At 29.1% G+C, this 15,631-nt stretch overlaps 1 protein-coding gene across 3 annotated transcripts in view; it reads left to right on the plus strand.

Annotated features, from left to right (window-relative positions):
- LOC111679385 (plasma membrane calcium-transporting ATPase 3) overlaps nt 1-11,301 on the plus strand; it is a 203,342-nt gene extending 192,041 nt beyond the window's left edge. For 2 of the 3 annotated variants that reach the window (XM_046945320.1, XM_046945321.1), the window contains one exon: nt 11,068-11,301. In XM_046945320.1, coding sequence (XP_046801276.1) covers nt 11,068-11,115 — 48 coding nt within the window. In that variant the 3' untranslated portion in view covers nt 11,116-11,301. The remainder of the gene's footprint in view (nt 1-11,067) is intronic. The other variant, XM_046945323.1, reaches the window with a different exon arrangement.
- Nucleotides 11,302-15,631: the final 4,330 nt, after the last annotated feature.

The raw sequence follows: 15,631 nt of genomic DNA on the forward strand, positions 1-15,631 counted from the left end.
GAGGTAGCAGAATATTTGACGTAATTATGGCATAAAAAGTTCAAATCGTGAGGTACGGTTGTATGGGGGCTAGGTGAAATAATGGACCGATTTCAATCATTTTCAATAGGCTTCGTCCCTGTGCCAAAAAACATGCTTGGTCCAAATTTGTAAACCTTGTAATCAAACTACAGTTCGCAATTTTGGAGATAATGCAATGAAATTTGGCACATGATCTTTTATGGTACCGTAGACGAAACCTTTTGAAAATGGTTAACATCAGTCCATTATTTCACCTAGCCCCCACGCATCTGAACCCCACAAATGGGGTTTTTAAGCTTTGTAATCAAACTACAGGTCGCAATTTTGGAGATAATTCAATGAATTTTTCTTTTATGGTACCGTAGACGAAGCTTATTGAAAATAGTTAACATCGGTCCGTTATTTCACCTAGCCCCCTTCCAACTGGAGCCGCCGAATAGGGCCTTTAAGTTCATAATTATTTTAACCCTTTAGTTCCCAACCATCTTAAAATCAATAAATTTAAATTATTTCTTGCAAAATGTATCTTATTATGGGTTAATTTAAAATAAAATTTAAGAACAACAAATTTTTAAATTTTGGAAATGCGATTTTTAGGCTGTGCTCGGATGGGTACAACGGACAATATGGTCATAAATAAAATTAAAAAAAAATTAAAAGCAATTTTTATTATTATTTTTTTAATATTTTGGTACTTTCCAACATAGAAAATAGAATTTTTTAGTATTGAGAATTTTTCTATTAGATTTACTATGAAATGTAATAAAATTCTCTGTGAATTACCGTATTCAGTGCACTTTTTCGACACCTTATTGATATTTGTGCTAAAATAAATAAATTAAAATTCAATTAATATGATGTATTCTTCACTGGCACTACTGTCATAAAATTCACATTCACCGAAAATGTTGCATGCTAGATCCTCCAGTAATTAACTGTATTTAGCAAATCATTTTGTCTATTTAAAAAAATAATAAAGAAAACCTAAATGTGAACGGATTTTATTATATAGATAATCAGTAGCACATACAAGCCTTCTAAAATTTTTTACCAAAAAGAACATAATCATCCTTAAGAGATAATTAAGATATATGAAAAACAAGTAAGAAGATATAGTGGGGCGAGGCCGACCATATAATATCCTACACCTGTATACGAATAAAATGTGATTTAGTTTTCATAATAAAGCATTAAAGTTGAATTGTACCTTGCCTCAAATATACTTAAGCCATATATTGTTTAATATAACTGTAAATTTAAATAAAATTTTGGTGGGAGATTTTTATTGGGGCTAAGGTCAAATATTCATGAGAGTCATCAAGGCTAGTATAGAACTTGGTTTTGTATGTTATTTTTGTATGTTTACCATTATCAACAGGCTTCGTCTCCGGTACCATAGAAGATCATGTGCCAAATTTCATTGGGTTATCTTCAAAATAGCGACCTGTAGTTTGATTATAAAGTTTACAAGACCTATTCGGGGGTTCAGTTGTAGGTTTTCAAATTTCATTGAATTATCTTCAAAATTGCGACCTGTAGTTTGATTACAAGGTTTACAAGGACGGACAGACTGACTCAGAAAATGATTCTGAGCCGATTGGTATACTTTAAGGTGGGTATAGGATGGCATAGATAGTCCCATTGTACTAAAGCGAGTGCACCAATCTTTAAGCTTATAAAAATAATTTTAAAACCAAATTTTTTAATTGTTTTTTAATAAAATCCTAATAGGCTGGTCTATTGACTTTTTAGTAAATTCATTCCACTCAAAAAAGAAATCAAATTGCAATGAAAGGTGCAAAAAATTGCAATGAAAGGTGCGAAAAATTAAAAAACTATGTTGAAAAAAAATTCTTAAAAATTTACCGTTATGTTTTTATGATTTTATTATTCGGTACATTTACTCTTTGAGTCCTATAGTAATATTCCAAAAATAAAATTTTACAATCTATCTCTTTTTGTACCTAAGCGAGTACAATGGAAACGAATGGGTTAATATACTCATATCTCGACAAAAAGCTGCAAAACCAAGTTCTATACAAGATTTGATGACCCTCACGAATTCCATAGTAATAGGTCCTCTTATGACCCTAGCCCCTTTGTGAAGCTCAAATCAAAATTTCACTTAAATGTCCATAATTTTATTCAACAACAAGTAAGAAGTTATAGTCGGGCGAGTATATACTATATACGAATAAAATATGATTTAGTTTTCATAAAAAGGCATTTAAGTTAAATTGTACCTTGCCTCAGATATACTAAAGCCATTTACTGTTTAATAAAACTGTGGATATTTAAGTTAAATTTTGATGGGGGCTTTTTAGAGGGGCTAGGGTCAAATGAGGTCCTATAATTATAAAGTTCATCGGTGTTATCAAGACTAGTATAGAACTTGGTTTTGCAGTTTTTTGTCGAGATACGAGAATATTAAACATAATTATGAACTTAAAAGCGCTATTTGGCGGGTTCAGTTCTATGGGGCCTAGGTGAAATAATGGACCGATGTTAATCATTTTCAATAGGCTTCGTCTACGGTATAATAGAAGATGATGTGCCAAATTTTTTTGTCATCATTATGTACCAAATTTCATTCAATTATCTTGGAAAGTCAGAAAATGATTCTGATCCGATTGGTATACTTTAAGGTGGGTATAGGACCAATATTATTGTGCGTTACAAATATCAGCACAAACATCCCCACTAAAGTGGTGTAGGGTATAACAAACGGCTTAAGTATGTATTTAAGCTGTCTTCTGCTGTACGGTACTTGCTCTATGTTCTTTTCGAAGTCTTTCCTCCATTTGAGCATTTATGAGAGTTGTATTTCATTTATGAAAGTTGATATTAAATGCCAGTTTCTCTCTGATGCTAACATCTATAAGATTTTGTGGATTGATATCGTCCCCTATTTCAGTCCCCAATTCTCGTCTATTTTCATTCAATCTTGAGCACTTGAAGAATACGTGTTGTGCGTCCTCCGTCTCCATACAATTTGGACAATTTATTGAGTCATCATGTCCACATTTGAATAGGTACAAGGGTACTCAATTATTCGGGTTTTTGTCTTATTCGGTTTATTCGACAAATAATTATTTGATGTTTTACGTTAGCCGGTTAATAATCGGATAATTAAAAATTACTCGGTTATTCGAATAAGAGGAAACTGGATGTTATTATTGTATTTTACAATTATTTTCTTCATATTACACCCTGAAACAATTTTGAAAAAAAAGCTTTATGTCCTTTTCGTTCCTTTTTATATAAAAGGCTTATAAAACAAAATTTCTATACAAAATTTATTTTATAAACCGATTATAAAATAAAAATTTTGTTTGTAAATAAGGGGGTAAGTATATGTAATTGAAATTATTTTCGTCCCTTTCAGAGTTTTTGGAATAAAAATATAAAATTGAAACTTCTACGTAAAGAGCCTTTAGGTGTGGATCTTATGAAAAACCCAGTTTAATTTTTTTGCATATTTTCGAAAAAGTACTTAAACTACACATAATTACCCGTTTGAATTACTCAAATGTATATTTCCCACCTCTGGTCTAACTTTCGCAACTAATCTTTCCCAATATGTATATATTTCTGACACTTTAAAAGCTAAATCGAAAGTATTTAGCTTTAAAACAGAAAAAATCAGTTTTTACGACAAAAACTGTCCTTTTTCCCGTTTTTCATAATTTCTTCCTTTTTTTAACCGTTTTGACCAAACTTTCACAACGGAACTTTTCTAATAAAAAAATTCTTACACTTTATAAATCTAAATCGAAAATAATTTCGCGTTAGAATATAAAAAACAGACTTAAGCACAAAAGTACATATTTTCCCAGTTTTTCGCACTTTTCCCAATTTTTGATACCAGTTTTGTTCCAACTTTCGCAACGCAAACTTTGTTAATACATATTTCTGACATTTTAGAATGCTAAATCGAAAATATTTTCGCATTAAAATAGCCAAAAATAAGTTTTTATGCACAAAAGTACCAATTTTCCATTTTTTTGTCGTTTTCACCAATTTCTTTACCTCTTCTAGTCCAATTTTTGGTAAGTTAAATAGCCTTTTGACGCTTCCAGACATATATCTTTCTATGTCCCAAATTTACAGAAAATCGGTTCATCTGTTTAGGAGTGATTGGCGCACAAACATATAAACCAATAAAAATACTTACAAAGAAATTTATAATATATACTAGCTACCTTGTTAGCGAGCCGTTTTACAGGTATTGTAAAATTGTGGTAACCTCTCTATTTCCTAATGTTGTATTACCGATATTTTCGAAAATGCAGAGTCTCACTTAATACGGGACACACATGCTTAATTTCATGTTCCTGGTTTAATATTATAGAAATTTTACAAAGTACCTTTTGAAGAACGAAAAATTTCCTTTTATGGGTTCTCACTTTATCCGGGTCATACATACTTAATTACATGTTGCTAGGTTCAGTATTATAGAAATTTCAAGAAGTACCTTTTGAAGTCCCAATTTATATGTTCTCATTTAATCTGGAATCTACATACTTAATTTCATGTTTCGAGGTTCAATATTGTAGAAATTTCCAAATCTACCTTTTGATGAACGAAAAAGTATGAAAAAGTCTCCTATTATGGGTTCTTACTTAATACGGGCCATACATGCTTAATTTTATGTTTATGTATTACAAACATTTCAAAAAGTACCTTTTGAAGATCGATAAAGTACCAAAAAGACCGCTTTTATATGTTCTCATATAATCCTTACTGTACATACTTAATTTTATGCTTCTAGATTCAATGTTAATAAAAATAATCCCTTTTTATGGGTTCTCACTTAATCCGGGCTCTGCATACTTAATATCATATTTCTAGGTTAAATATTATAAACATTTCAAAAACTACCTTTTTATGATCGAAAAGTACCAAAAAGTCCCCTATTATGGGTTCTTACTTAATCCGGTCCATACATGCTTAATTTTATGTTTTTAGGTTCAGTTTTATAGAAATGTCAAAAAGTACCTTTTGAAGAATGAAAAGTACCAAAAGGTCCACTTTTATAGGTTCTCATTTAATCCGGACTCTACATACTTGATTCCATGTTTATAGGTTCAATGTTATAGAAATTTCAAAAAGTACACTTTGAGGAAAAAAAGTACTAAAAAGTCCCCTTTTATGGGTTCTCACTTAATCGGAGTCAGACATACTTAATTACATGTTTCTAGGTTCAATATTATAAAAAATTTAAAAAGTACCCCTATTATGGGTTCTCACTTAATACGGGCCATACATGTTTAATTTCATGTTTCTAGGTTCAGTATTATAGAAATTTCAAAAGTACCTTTTGAAGAATGCAAAAGTACCAAAAAGTTCCCTATTATGGGTTCTCAATTAATCCGGGCCATACATGTTTAATTTCATGTTTCTATGTTCAATATTAGAGAAATTTAAAAAAGTACCTTTGAAGAACCGAAAAGTACCAAAAATACCCCTTTTATCGGATCTTACTTAATCCGGGCTATATATGTCAAATTTCATGTTTCTAGGTTCAATATTATAGAAATTTCAAAAAGCACCTTTTGAAGAACCAAAAATACCCCTTTTATCGGTTTTCGCTTAATCCGGGCCATACATACCTACTTTTATGTTTTTAGGTTCAATATTATAGAAATTTCAAAACGTACCTTTTGAACAACGAAAAGTACCAAAATGTTCTCTATTTGAGGTTCTCACGTAATCCGGGCAATACATGTTTAATTTCACATTTCTAGTTTCAACATTATGCAAAAAATCTAAAAATTAATTTTTCATGCTTCTAGGTTCAATATTATACAAATTTCAAAAAGTACTTTTTGAGGAACGAATTCTCAGTATACCATGTCGAAACATTATTTATTTGTTGACCTTGTTTAATAAATAGAACTTGAATTCTTAGTATTAAGTCTTATATTTAAAATAACAGCTATTTAAATTAAATAATTCCTTTTTAGTACATGGGACAAATTTAATCCCGAAGTTCAAAAAATCGTAAATAATGCTCTATATAATTAAAGAACTAACAGGAATAATATAAACAAGTAAGAGTGTTATATTCGGCTGTGCCGAATCTCATATACCCACCATCAAGCCGTATGCCGTAGAAAGAATGCTGCCCTATAAACATCATTTGGAATGTAGCTTAAGTCAATTATGGACCGAGCTCTTTTGAAATAACAAAATATTAATTTTTAAAAACCAAATATTTTAGTTAAAATTTTAAACCGTGAGCGTATGAGTAATTTTCTATAGAGGACCGATACTCATAAAATTTTGTTTATGCTAAATTTCAGCGCAATACTCATATTTTAAATAAGGAAAACTCGTATTTTAATAACCAAAACTCGTTCTTGAATGAAGAATTATGTCACTAAGCAAATTTTCTAAAGTTGGTCTTATATCCTCATAACTTTTAGTAGATTTTGGTTCATATAAAACATGTTTTCATTGAATATTATAGCAGTACTAGCATTTTTATGTCAGTAATTAGCGTTAATGTAATTTTATAATGGGGCCAGTAGTGAGTGTAAAAGTCATTTTATAAAGGGGACCATATATGGGGGATAGTGTCATTTATGGTCCGATCCTTAAAAAAAATTGGTTAAAAGGTTTTGGTTCGTAAAAAACTTACTTATACCGAATTCCATCGCTATACCCGCATTTTAACTAACTAACTAACTAACTAACTAACTAATTAACTAATTAACTAACTAACTAAATAATAAGTGGTAAAGTAATTTTTTGAAGGGGATTTTAGCTCATATGAAACTTATTTATGTCGAATTTCATTTCTGTACTCGTACTTCTAAAGCTATCGGTCGCTATCGTGATTTCAACATACAGACGGACATGGCTAGGTCGTCTTAGAATTTAATAAGGACCCGGAATATATATATACTTTTATGGGTTTATGACCAATATTTCAAAACCGATATACCCCCATATTTTTGATGCTGGATATAAAAATTATTTATTAGGTATTAATGCTTATGAATTGACCCTTTTTGATCACATAAAGGTTGTTTTTTGAATATATTGGATTGATAATGGACCGTAGAAAAGGATTACATAAATTATCAGTTTCAAAAACAAAATTTTTCTTTTCACCTCAAGTTTACTCCATAGTCAGAAAAGGGGTTTTTTTCTCGAATCTCCCTTCAAAAATGTCTTAAACGTCTAAAATTTATTTGTAATCATTTGTATCGCAATGAAACTCAACAAAACTAACTGTTATTTTTGACCTATATTCCTATATAAAGCCTCATTTATAAAATTTTGTCTTTTTATCAAAAAATTGCTTAAATAAGTAGTTTGGAATTCAACATAAAAGTTTTTTATGAAAAGTAAAAACTTTAAAAATATACTCATGGTATACTTTCCTACTTCAGCTGATGAGATTAGGCAATTTTTAGGAATGATCCTTATTATTCGCGAATTATTCCTAATTCCTAATCACAGCACCTTTACGTAATTTAACGAAAGTTTTTTTTCTTCAATTATTTATTTGCAATCTATTTTACAATAATAAGCAAATTTTGTTAAATATAAAAATGACATTCATTCTAAACCCCAACGAGTTTAAAAAAATACATATCTTATGTAATATATAAATCACTTAATATAGCTTATATTTAATAATATATCTAATATTTACATATTTACATATTCGCTAACTATCTTCTAAAAGGAAGGTCTAGTACATGGTACCGTTTAAGTCTATTGACCTCATCACTATCGTCTAGTAAGTTAATTGCTAGAATGTTTGAATGGTAACTGATACGTTGGAGGTAGTTGGAGGAAAATCTATTTATTTCTTGTTTAACTTTTGGAATGAGCAAGTCTTTATGAATGTTGTCATTGGTGATAAACCAGGGAGCGTTCACAATCATTCAGAGGGTTTTCGATTGATAACGTTGCAAAATTTCAACATTCGAGTTGCTAGCGGTACCCCATAGTTCTATTCCATAGGTCCATACAGGTTTAAGTATTGTTTTATAAAGCAAGACTTTGTTTTCTAAAGTTAATTCAGAATTTTTTCCTAGTAACCAGTACATTCGTTTGGTTTTAATATTATAAGGTGTTCTTTTTTGCCTTTATGTGGTCTTTCCAAGTTAACCGTCTGTCTAAGGGCATTCCAAGATATTTTACACAACTCGATTTTGGAATTTGTTGGCCATCGATATATATTTCTGGACAATCGCCCTTTCTTAACGAGAAAGTGACATGTGAAGATTTTTCCGGATTTAGACATATATTCCACTTTTTAAACCAGTTGTAAATAACATTAACATAAGACTGTATCATTCCTGAGGCTTCCGTGGGGCTATTGTTACACGATAATAGCGCAGTATCATCTGCATACGTAGCAACAGTAATTTCATCAGTTATTGGAATGTCTGATGTGTAGATTGTATAGAGTACAGGCCCTAATACTCTACCTTGTGGTATTCCTGATTTAATGTCACAAATTTCTGAAAATACATTGTTTATCTTGTCATTAAAGAGACGATCTTTTAAATATGACATAAGAACAAGATAAAATGGTGCTGGAAGGATTTGCTTTAATTTATACAATAGCCCTGGGTGCCATACTTTGTCAAAGGCTTGTTTAAGGTCTAGGAATATCGCTGAGCAGTACTGTTTTCTTTCTAAAGCATTTTAATATCTTTAACAATGCGATAGCACTGTTCAGGCGTTCCATGTTTTTGGCAAAATCCAAATTGATGTTCTGGTATAATTTTGTTATTTTCTAATATTATTTGCATTCATTGTAGAAAAAGTTTTTCACATATTTTTGAAAGTGTACATAAAAGGCTTATTGGTCTATAAGAGATTATTTCATTTTCAGGTTTATTAGGTTTCGGCACCATAACAATTTCGGCACATTTCCATTGTGAAGGAAAATGTTGTAGTCTCATAATTGAGTTATAAATTAGAGTTAAATAAACTATGGCTTTTTTAGAAAAATATTTAATATCTTTAGCACTTATTTTATCATATCCTGGTGTTTTGTTGTTGCTTAGTTTGAATATTTCTACTTTAACTTCGTTAGGTGTTATGTGCCTAATAGGATGATCCATTTGGCATGGAATATCTAAGAATGATGTGATAGTGTTTTCATCATTAGTGCTGTTGAATGAGAAGGGTTTAAATGTGGATTCGAGGTATTGAGAAAAGGCGTGTACTTTACTGTGATCTGGTTTGCACCAAGAGTTGTTATGGTCTTTTAGTGGTATATTTCTTTTTGTTGGTTTTTTAAAATACTTTGTCGCTTTCCATAAGTTGTGCTCATTATTTTCATTGTTGTGAGCAGTAAGATTTCTCAAAAATATGCCAAAATTTTGATTTTTTTTTTCATTTAAACGTTCTTTTAGTTCTTTTATGGCTCTGTTTAGATTCCTTTTGTCCAGCGGATCTCTTGTTATTTTCCATAATCTTCGTAACCTTTTTTTATTCTGTATAAGACTTCTAATTTCAGCAGAAACAACAACTCTGTTTGTTCGAATTGGTAATGGGGTTGATAAAAAGGCAGCTTCATGTATTAAATTTGTAAAATTTTCTACAACATCATCCAACTCATGACATTCTTTGATTCTAACGTTCAAGTTAATATTTTTGTCCGGCCAATATTTAAATGAATCGATATCTGTTTTTGAAGTGGTGCAATAAGATCGTTTTTCTGTTGGTACGTATTTATCGCAATTTACTATTAATGGGGAATGATCCGAACTTAGAACATCTGTATCCAGAATATCTAATAGATTACTGGGTATGCCAGAATATATAACAAAATCCAGAAGGTCTGAAATTTTTCTGGGGTCACTTGGCCAATATGTGGGCCTTCCAGTAGAAAGGATGGAAAATTTATTGTTTAATATGCTTTTATACAACTCTTTGCCTTTAGGATTGCTTAATCTAGAGCCCCACAATGGATGTTTGGCATTAAAATCACCTTCAATCAGGAATCTATTCCCAAGTCTTAGAAAGAAATCTTGATAGTCTTCATATTTAATATTATGTCGTGGTGGAAAATACACAGAAAATATGTCAAGTTTATTGTTGTTGCTCTTAATTTGAATACCAGCTGCTTGTACTTAAATGGGGCTTTTTATAATAATCCAAAGTAATATATGCTATATTCGACCTTACTAGTATAGCTGAACCCCCATGAACTCTGTTATCTGGATGATTGCAACATACAGCAGGAATGTATATTGGTGGAGGTTTCGGTGCTGCTTTTCCTTCATCTTCATCATCATTATTTTGCAGAAGTTTAAATTGATTGGAGGTTGTGGGTATATCATCATTGATTACCATTGGCTTTTTGTATTTATAAATTTTTGGGGATTCATTTAAATTTTTTTTTAGTTCTTTTGTTTATTAGTTGCCAATTTAAGTAAGTATTTTCACTTGATTCACTACCTGCTTCAGCTTCAGCATCATCCTCTTCCATGTTGTTGTTTTAAAAGACACAACAATTGGTTGGAGCAAAAATGTTTGTGTTTATTGTAGCAACAATTAGTTAACACAAGTAATTCTCTATCAAAGCAAAGCTTGAAATTATTTTTGGGGATTGGAATTTTAAAAATTTTTCAGTTTTGTTTTAAAAATATTTTGTTGTTATTTTGAATATAATTATTTTTTTTATATATATATATGAATATATTTTTACACTTGCTTGAAGAGTTTAACACGGGTGATGAACTGATTTAACGAAAGTAAATGTTAAATTCAACTGGGATATTCATTGTGAAAAGGCCTTCAAAAATATCAAAGGAGAAGTTGGTAGTGACCGTGTTCCAATACCTTTTGATCCGAAGTACCCATTACAAATAGCATGTGATACCAGTCCAACTGGAGTATTGTCTCATGTTATGAATGGACAAGAGCGCCCAATTTCATATGCCTTAAGATCACTCACAAATTCCGAAAAAAAAACTACTCACAAATCGACCGTGAAGCTCTCGCAATTGTTTATTTAGTAAATTATTTTTATATGTAACTTTTACCAGTACCAGTTTACTCTCATTACAGATTGTGTATAAAAAGGGCATCGAAAACGTAAATGCCGATTGCTTATAGCAAATACTGCCATCAAAATGTAGCAACCAGCCCGCATTTATGTTTATTGGCAATCTATTGACAAGGACATTAAGCGTATGGTAAAACAGTGCTTGCCATGTATGTGTGTCAACCCAAAGCTAAAATACATTCCTAGAAGGAACCAGAACATAACTACACGCAGAGAAAAAACAGGGTTCGGCATGGTTAGGACAACAATTCTATGTTTTTTGTAACAATCTTTTGTTGTCATAACCAAACAATTGTTATTTTTACTGAATTTCATCAATATTTTAGTTACTGAAATCATTTATATGTTTATAACAATTATAAATCTAAAAAAATTGTTTTTGCAACAAATAAATAATGATAATTATGTAAACATATTATATTATTTAGAATCATTTAAACTATCAAATAACCATTAAATGGTACGATTTTACACATTTATCCACATAATTTTTAAGAAATAAGTAAAATACGTTTACTATTAAAAATATTTTGGTATCGCTATTTTTATATAAGTTATATGGTTTATCCGTACTAGATCAGATTAAATAAAGTGTTAAACAAACGCAGTGTTAAAATAATTGTGAAAAATAAATAATATCTAAAAATATAAATTTCAATAGAAATATAAAATACATAAAAAATTAATAATTAAAAAAAAATTAAATTGTGTTTATATTGGCATTGAAGTGTGTATATATTTTTTTTTGGGAATACCAGTGCTTGGAAGTTTTGTGTTTGTTTAAAAGAAAAATAAGAAATAATTACTTTTTACGCCGAGCACATTAGATTAACCATATTATGTTTAATATGTAACCATAATATGATTACTTGAAGCCATTATATAATTGCATGTGGTTGCTTGATGCTACAACAGCACATTATGCTAATAAAACTATATTATGATGCAATATTCGGACTATCTTTAATCATAAAATGATATGTTATTATACTAATAATAATCATAATATTATATTTCTCGATAATAAAAATGATCATAATGTGTTTTAACTTTAACCATAATTCTAACCATAATATGTTGCTCTTAGATTATGGTTACTACAACTATATTTTTTCTCTGCGTGTAGCAGAGGCTCCATATTGATTGTGCAGGTATCAGTGTTGCTACCAAAAAAATTAGAAACTACACTTGATCGACTCCTAAATTACACATTTAAAAAAAAATACACATGCTCTTTTTTAATTTTTATTTAAACATAAAAAAACAATGAAACAAAAATAAATCATATACATATTTTTCTATACGAATATTTAAATAATTATAATTAATTCATTTATAAACAAAATATAAAATTAGATAATTAAAATATCTTTATATATACATATGTAGTTATAACTGAGATCAGTATTTCCAATTCTTTTTGATAATTGCTTGACTAGATTCAGAGTTTTCTTTACCGTTTCTTAAAATTCCTTCATTAGTAAAAAATTTATGCAATTGTTTCAGAAGACATTTTATTTCTTAAATCAGTTTTGCAATTTTTCAAATTACTAAAAATTCTTTCAGCAGAAGCATTTGAAAAAGGTAATATTAAAATAAACTTATTTACTTTTTGTATATTGGGAAACAAACATTGTTAATTTAAAAACAACATTTTTAATTTAAAAACTTTAGTTCTAAACTTGCATTAAGTTCAAATTTTTCCAAGTCTAATAGAGCATGCTGTCGCCATTCATTATCAAGTTGTTGTAAATCTGTGTCGAATGACGGAAATATTTTTTTAAATAGGGATAATGTCTTTGGTTCAAAAGATTGAGCAACTTTTGGATTAACAATATCTACAATAGAATAAATTTGATCACTAAAATCAAATCTTGATTTTATTTGACGAACTGCCTCCATGTAAAATTCTCTACAATCATGAAGAATGATTGTTTTTTCTTATGCAGATATCTGAGTTAATGATTCATATGCCGCAACTCCATTATAAATATCATTTATGTTTGATGAATAGGTTTTCATCTGATTCGTTGATTTGCCATACGCTTTTTGACTTCAAAATATCCATTTTTATATAATTTGAAGAATATATTTGCAATATATTGAAAACATCACTTTTCATTTTATATAAAATTGGTTTTTCTGATTGAAAAAGGACATTAAAAGAAACTAGAATACCTAAAGCATATGACAATCATTTCATATTTATTTAGCCAATCAGATTGGAATCTGAAGCCATTTCTTCCAGTCATCCCTAACATAAATTATTATTTAACTAAGTAGATCTAAAAACAATGTAACTTTTACACACTTGAAACAAAATTACTACTAGAAATTAGTTTGAGTTAAATTTGATTATTTAGAAATTTTCTTATTTCTTGTTTCGTTATTTTTGAATATAAAAATATGTATATGTGCCATTTACAACCGGCATTCAACAAATTTCAAAAAATCGCATATATTAGAAAAGGACGGACACTTTTTGCTTAAAGGCCCAAATAGACTATACAAGCGGCTTGACAAACATCCCTTTTTTCTATATTGAAACGCGCTTAATTAATACAATTAAGAACGATGTTGATATAAAAATTATCAAAAAAAATTTCAATATTTTGCATAAGAATTTAAATTGTTAAATTTGTTTTAAGATTTAAAAATTTTTTTTATTAATAAAGCCGAAAAATATGTAAATTTTTAAAAATTTGGTTTTTTTATTATTAAAAAAACATTTGTTAAAATATGAAAATAAAGAAGTTACCATAACAAGTTAATATAACAATATTCAACCTTTTTTTTTCAATTAAAAATTTTGACAAATAGTTTTATTAAAAATCTCAATGAATTTCTAATGGAATGCAAGTCATGTAAGTATAAAAAAATGTAAAAAACAAGAACAATTTTTATTATTTGGTTTTATTCAGCTGTGTATTTTTTTGTATGTTTGGAATCCAAACATACAAAAAATACACAGCAAAAAAATATGATTTGCATTTTTTGTTAAAATAAAATAATTTTCCCTTTTGTTTTGCAAATATATTTTTTAATGAATAGAAAAAAGTATTTAAAACGTTTTCAATTATATGAGAATAGATTGTGAGTTATTGTACAATAATTTTTATGCGAATAATGTAAGTTTGAAATTTAAAACTAACACAATTTGTTCCAAGTGCTTTTTAAAACAATTTTTTTACGATAAACAAAAACAAAATTTATGTCTCGTCAATTTTTACCAGCAATGAATCAGAGGTCGAAGTCGACCGGTTTCGAGTCGGAGCTTAGCCGCCGCCGAACTATATTTAGTTGCTTGAGCCGCCGCCGAAACATTCGGCTTAAATCGACTCAAATTTTTTTAATGTTTTTATTAAATAGACTGTAAGATCAATTATGTTTAAAATACACTATGGTGAAGAGTGCTTTCTCTTTCTTGTGCAGAAGGGTGATGTCAGACCGATTAACTTTATTTTTTGATTTGCAGACGGAATGCTGCCAAGTTCTGATATATTAAAAGACACTAATTGGTGCAATTCAAAACTTTTTTAATTATTTAAGGCTTCAGCGGGTTTATTTCAAGATTTTTGTATTCTTTTTCTGTATATTTCCATTTCAAACGAACTTTTAACGATTTTATTTAAAAGTATAATAAAATAAAAAAACAAAAAAATTGAATTTTATTTAATTATTTATTTAATTAGACTAGGCTATAGAATAAACTATAGAACAGACTATACAAGAGGTTATGCAAAAGACTAGACTATAGAATAGTACAATCAAAAGACAAGACACTGGACTATAAAATAGTCTTTACAAATGACTATAGACTGGGCTAAACAGATGGTCTAAAGCAAGTGATAAGGAGATTTTGTCGAAATTAGTTCACAGTATTGAATCACTTAAAATCTATTATCATTAACCATCCGAGTTATTTTCATCCCTTACCGATTTATAAAAAGTGTATCTGCCATTTCACTAAATGTGTAGCGGTTTGTTTTGTTTCGCGAACATATTCCAAATAAACTTCTTTATGTTGTTGTTTAATGAATTTGTTTAGTACTTCTTTTAGTACTTATGGTTTCTTGTCTTTAAGTTTTTGGCCAGCTTTATGTGCTTTCTCTTGCGTTTTAGATTATATGGAAGACGTTTTGGTGTATTGTTTTCTACTTGTATAAACTTTTAGCTTCGTCTTTTATTTGTTAATTTCTTCCGAAATTTTCTAATTAATATTTACTATTAAAAATATTTATAAAGCTTTTTTAATAAAAACATGTACGAGTGCTATATTCGGCTGTTTTAAACATCTTAGTATTATAAACTTAAAATTTTCAAATCATATTTTTTTTGCTGTGTATTTTTTGTATGTTTGGATTCCAAACATACAAAAAAATACACAGCTGAATAAAACCAAATACATCTACACACACACGTGTACATTTTTTTCTATGTACAGTGTTTTTGTTGCTTTTTTAACAATTTTTTGATGAAATTTTCAGAGGTTGTCTCGGATTTTTGCTCATATCTCAGTTATTTACCGACCGATTTTGCTGATTTTAAATAGCGATCTTCTCGAAA

The sequence above is a fragment of the Lucilia cuprina genome, chromosome X, assembly GCF_022045245.1.
Source record: "Lucilia cuprina isolate Lc7/37 chromosome X, ASM2204524v1, whole genome shotgun sequence".
Lineage (NCBI taxonomy): Eukaryota > Metazoa > Arthropoda > Insecta > Diptera > Calliphoridae > Lucilia > Lucilia cuprina.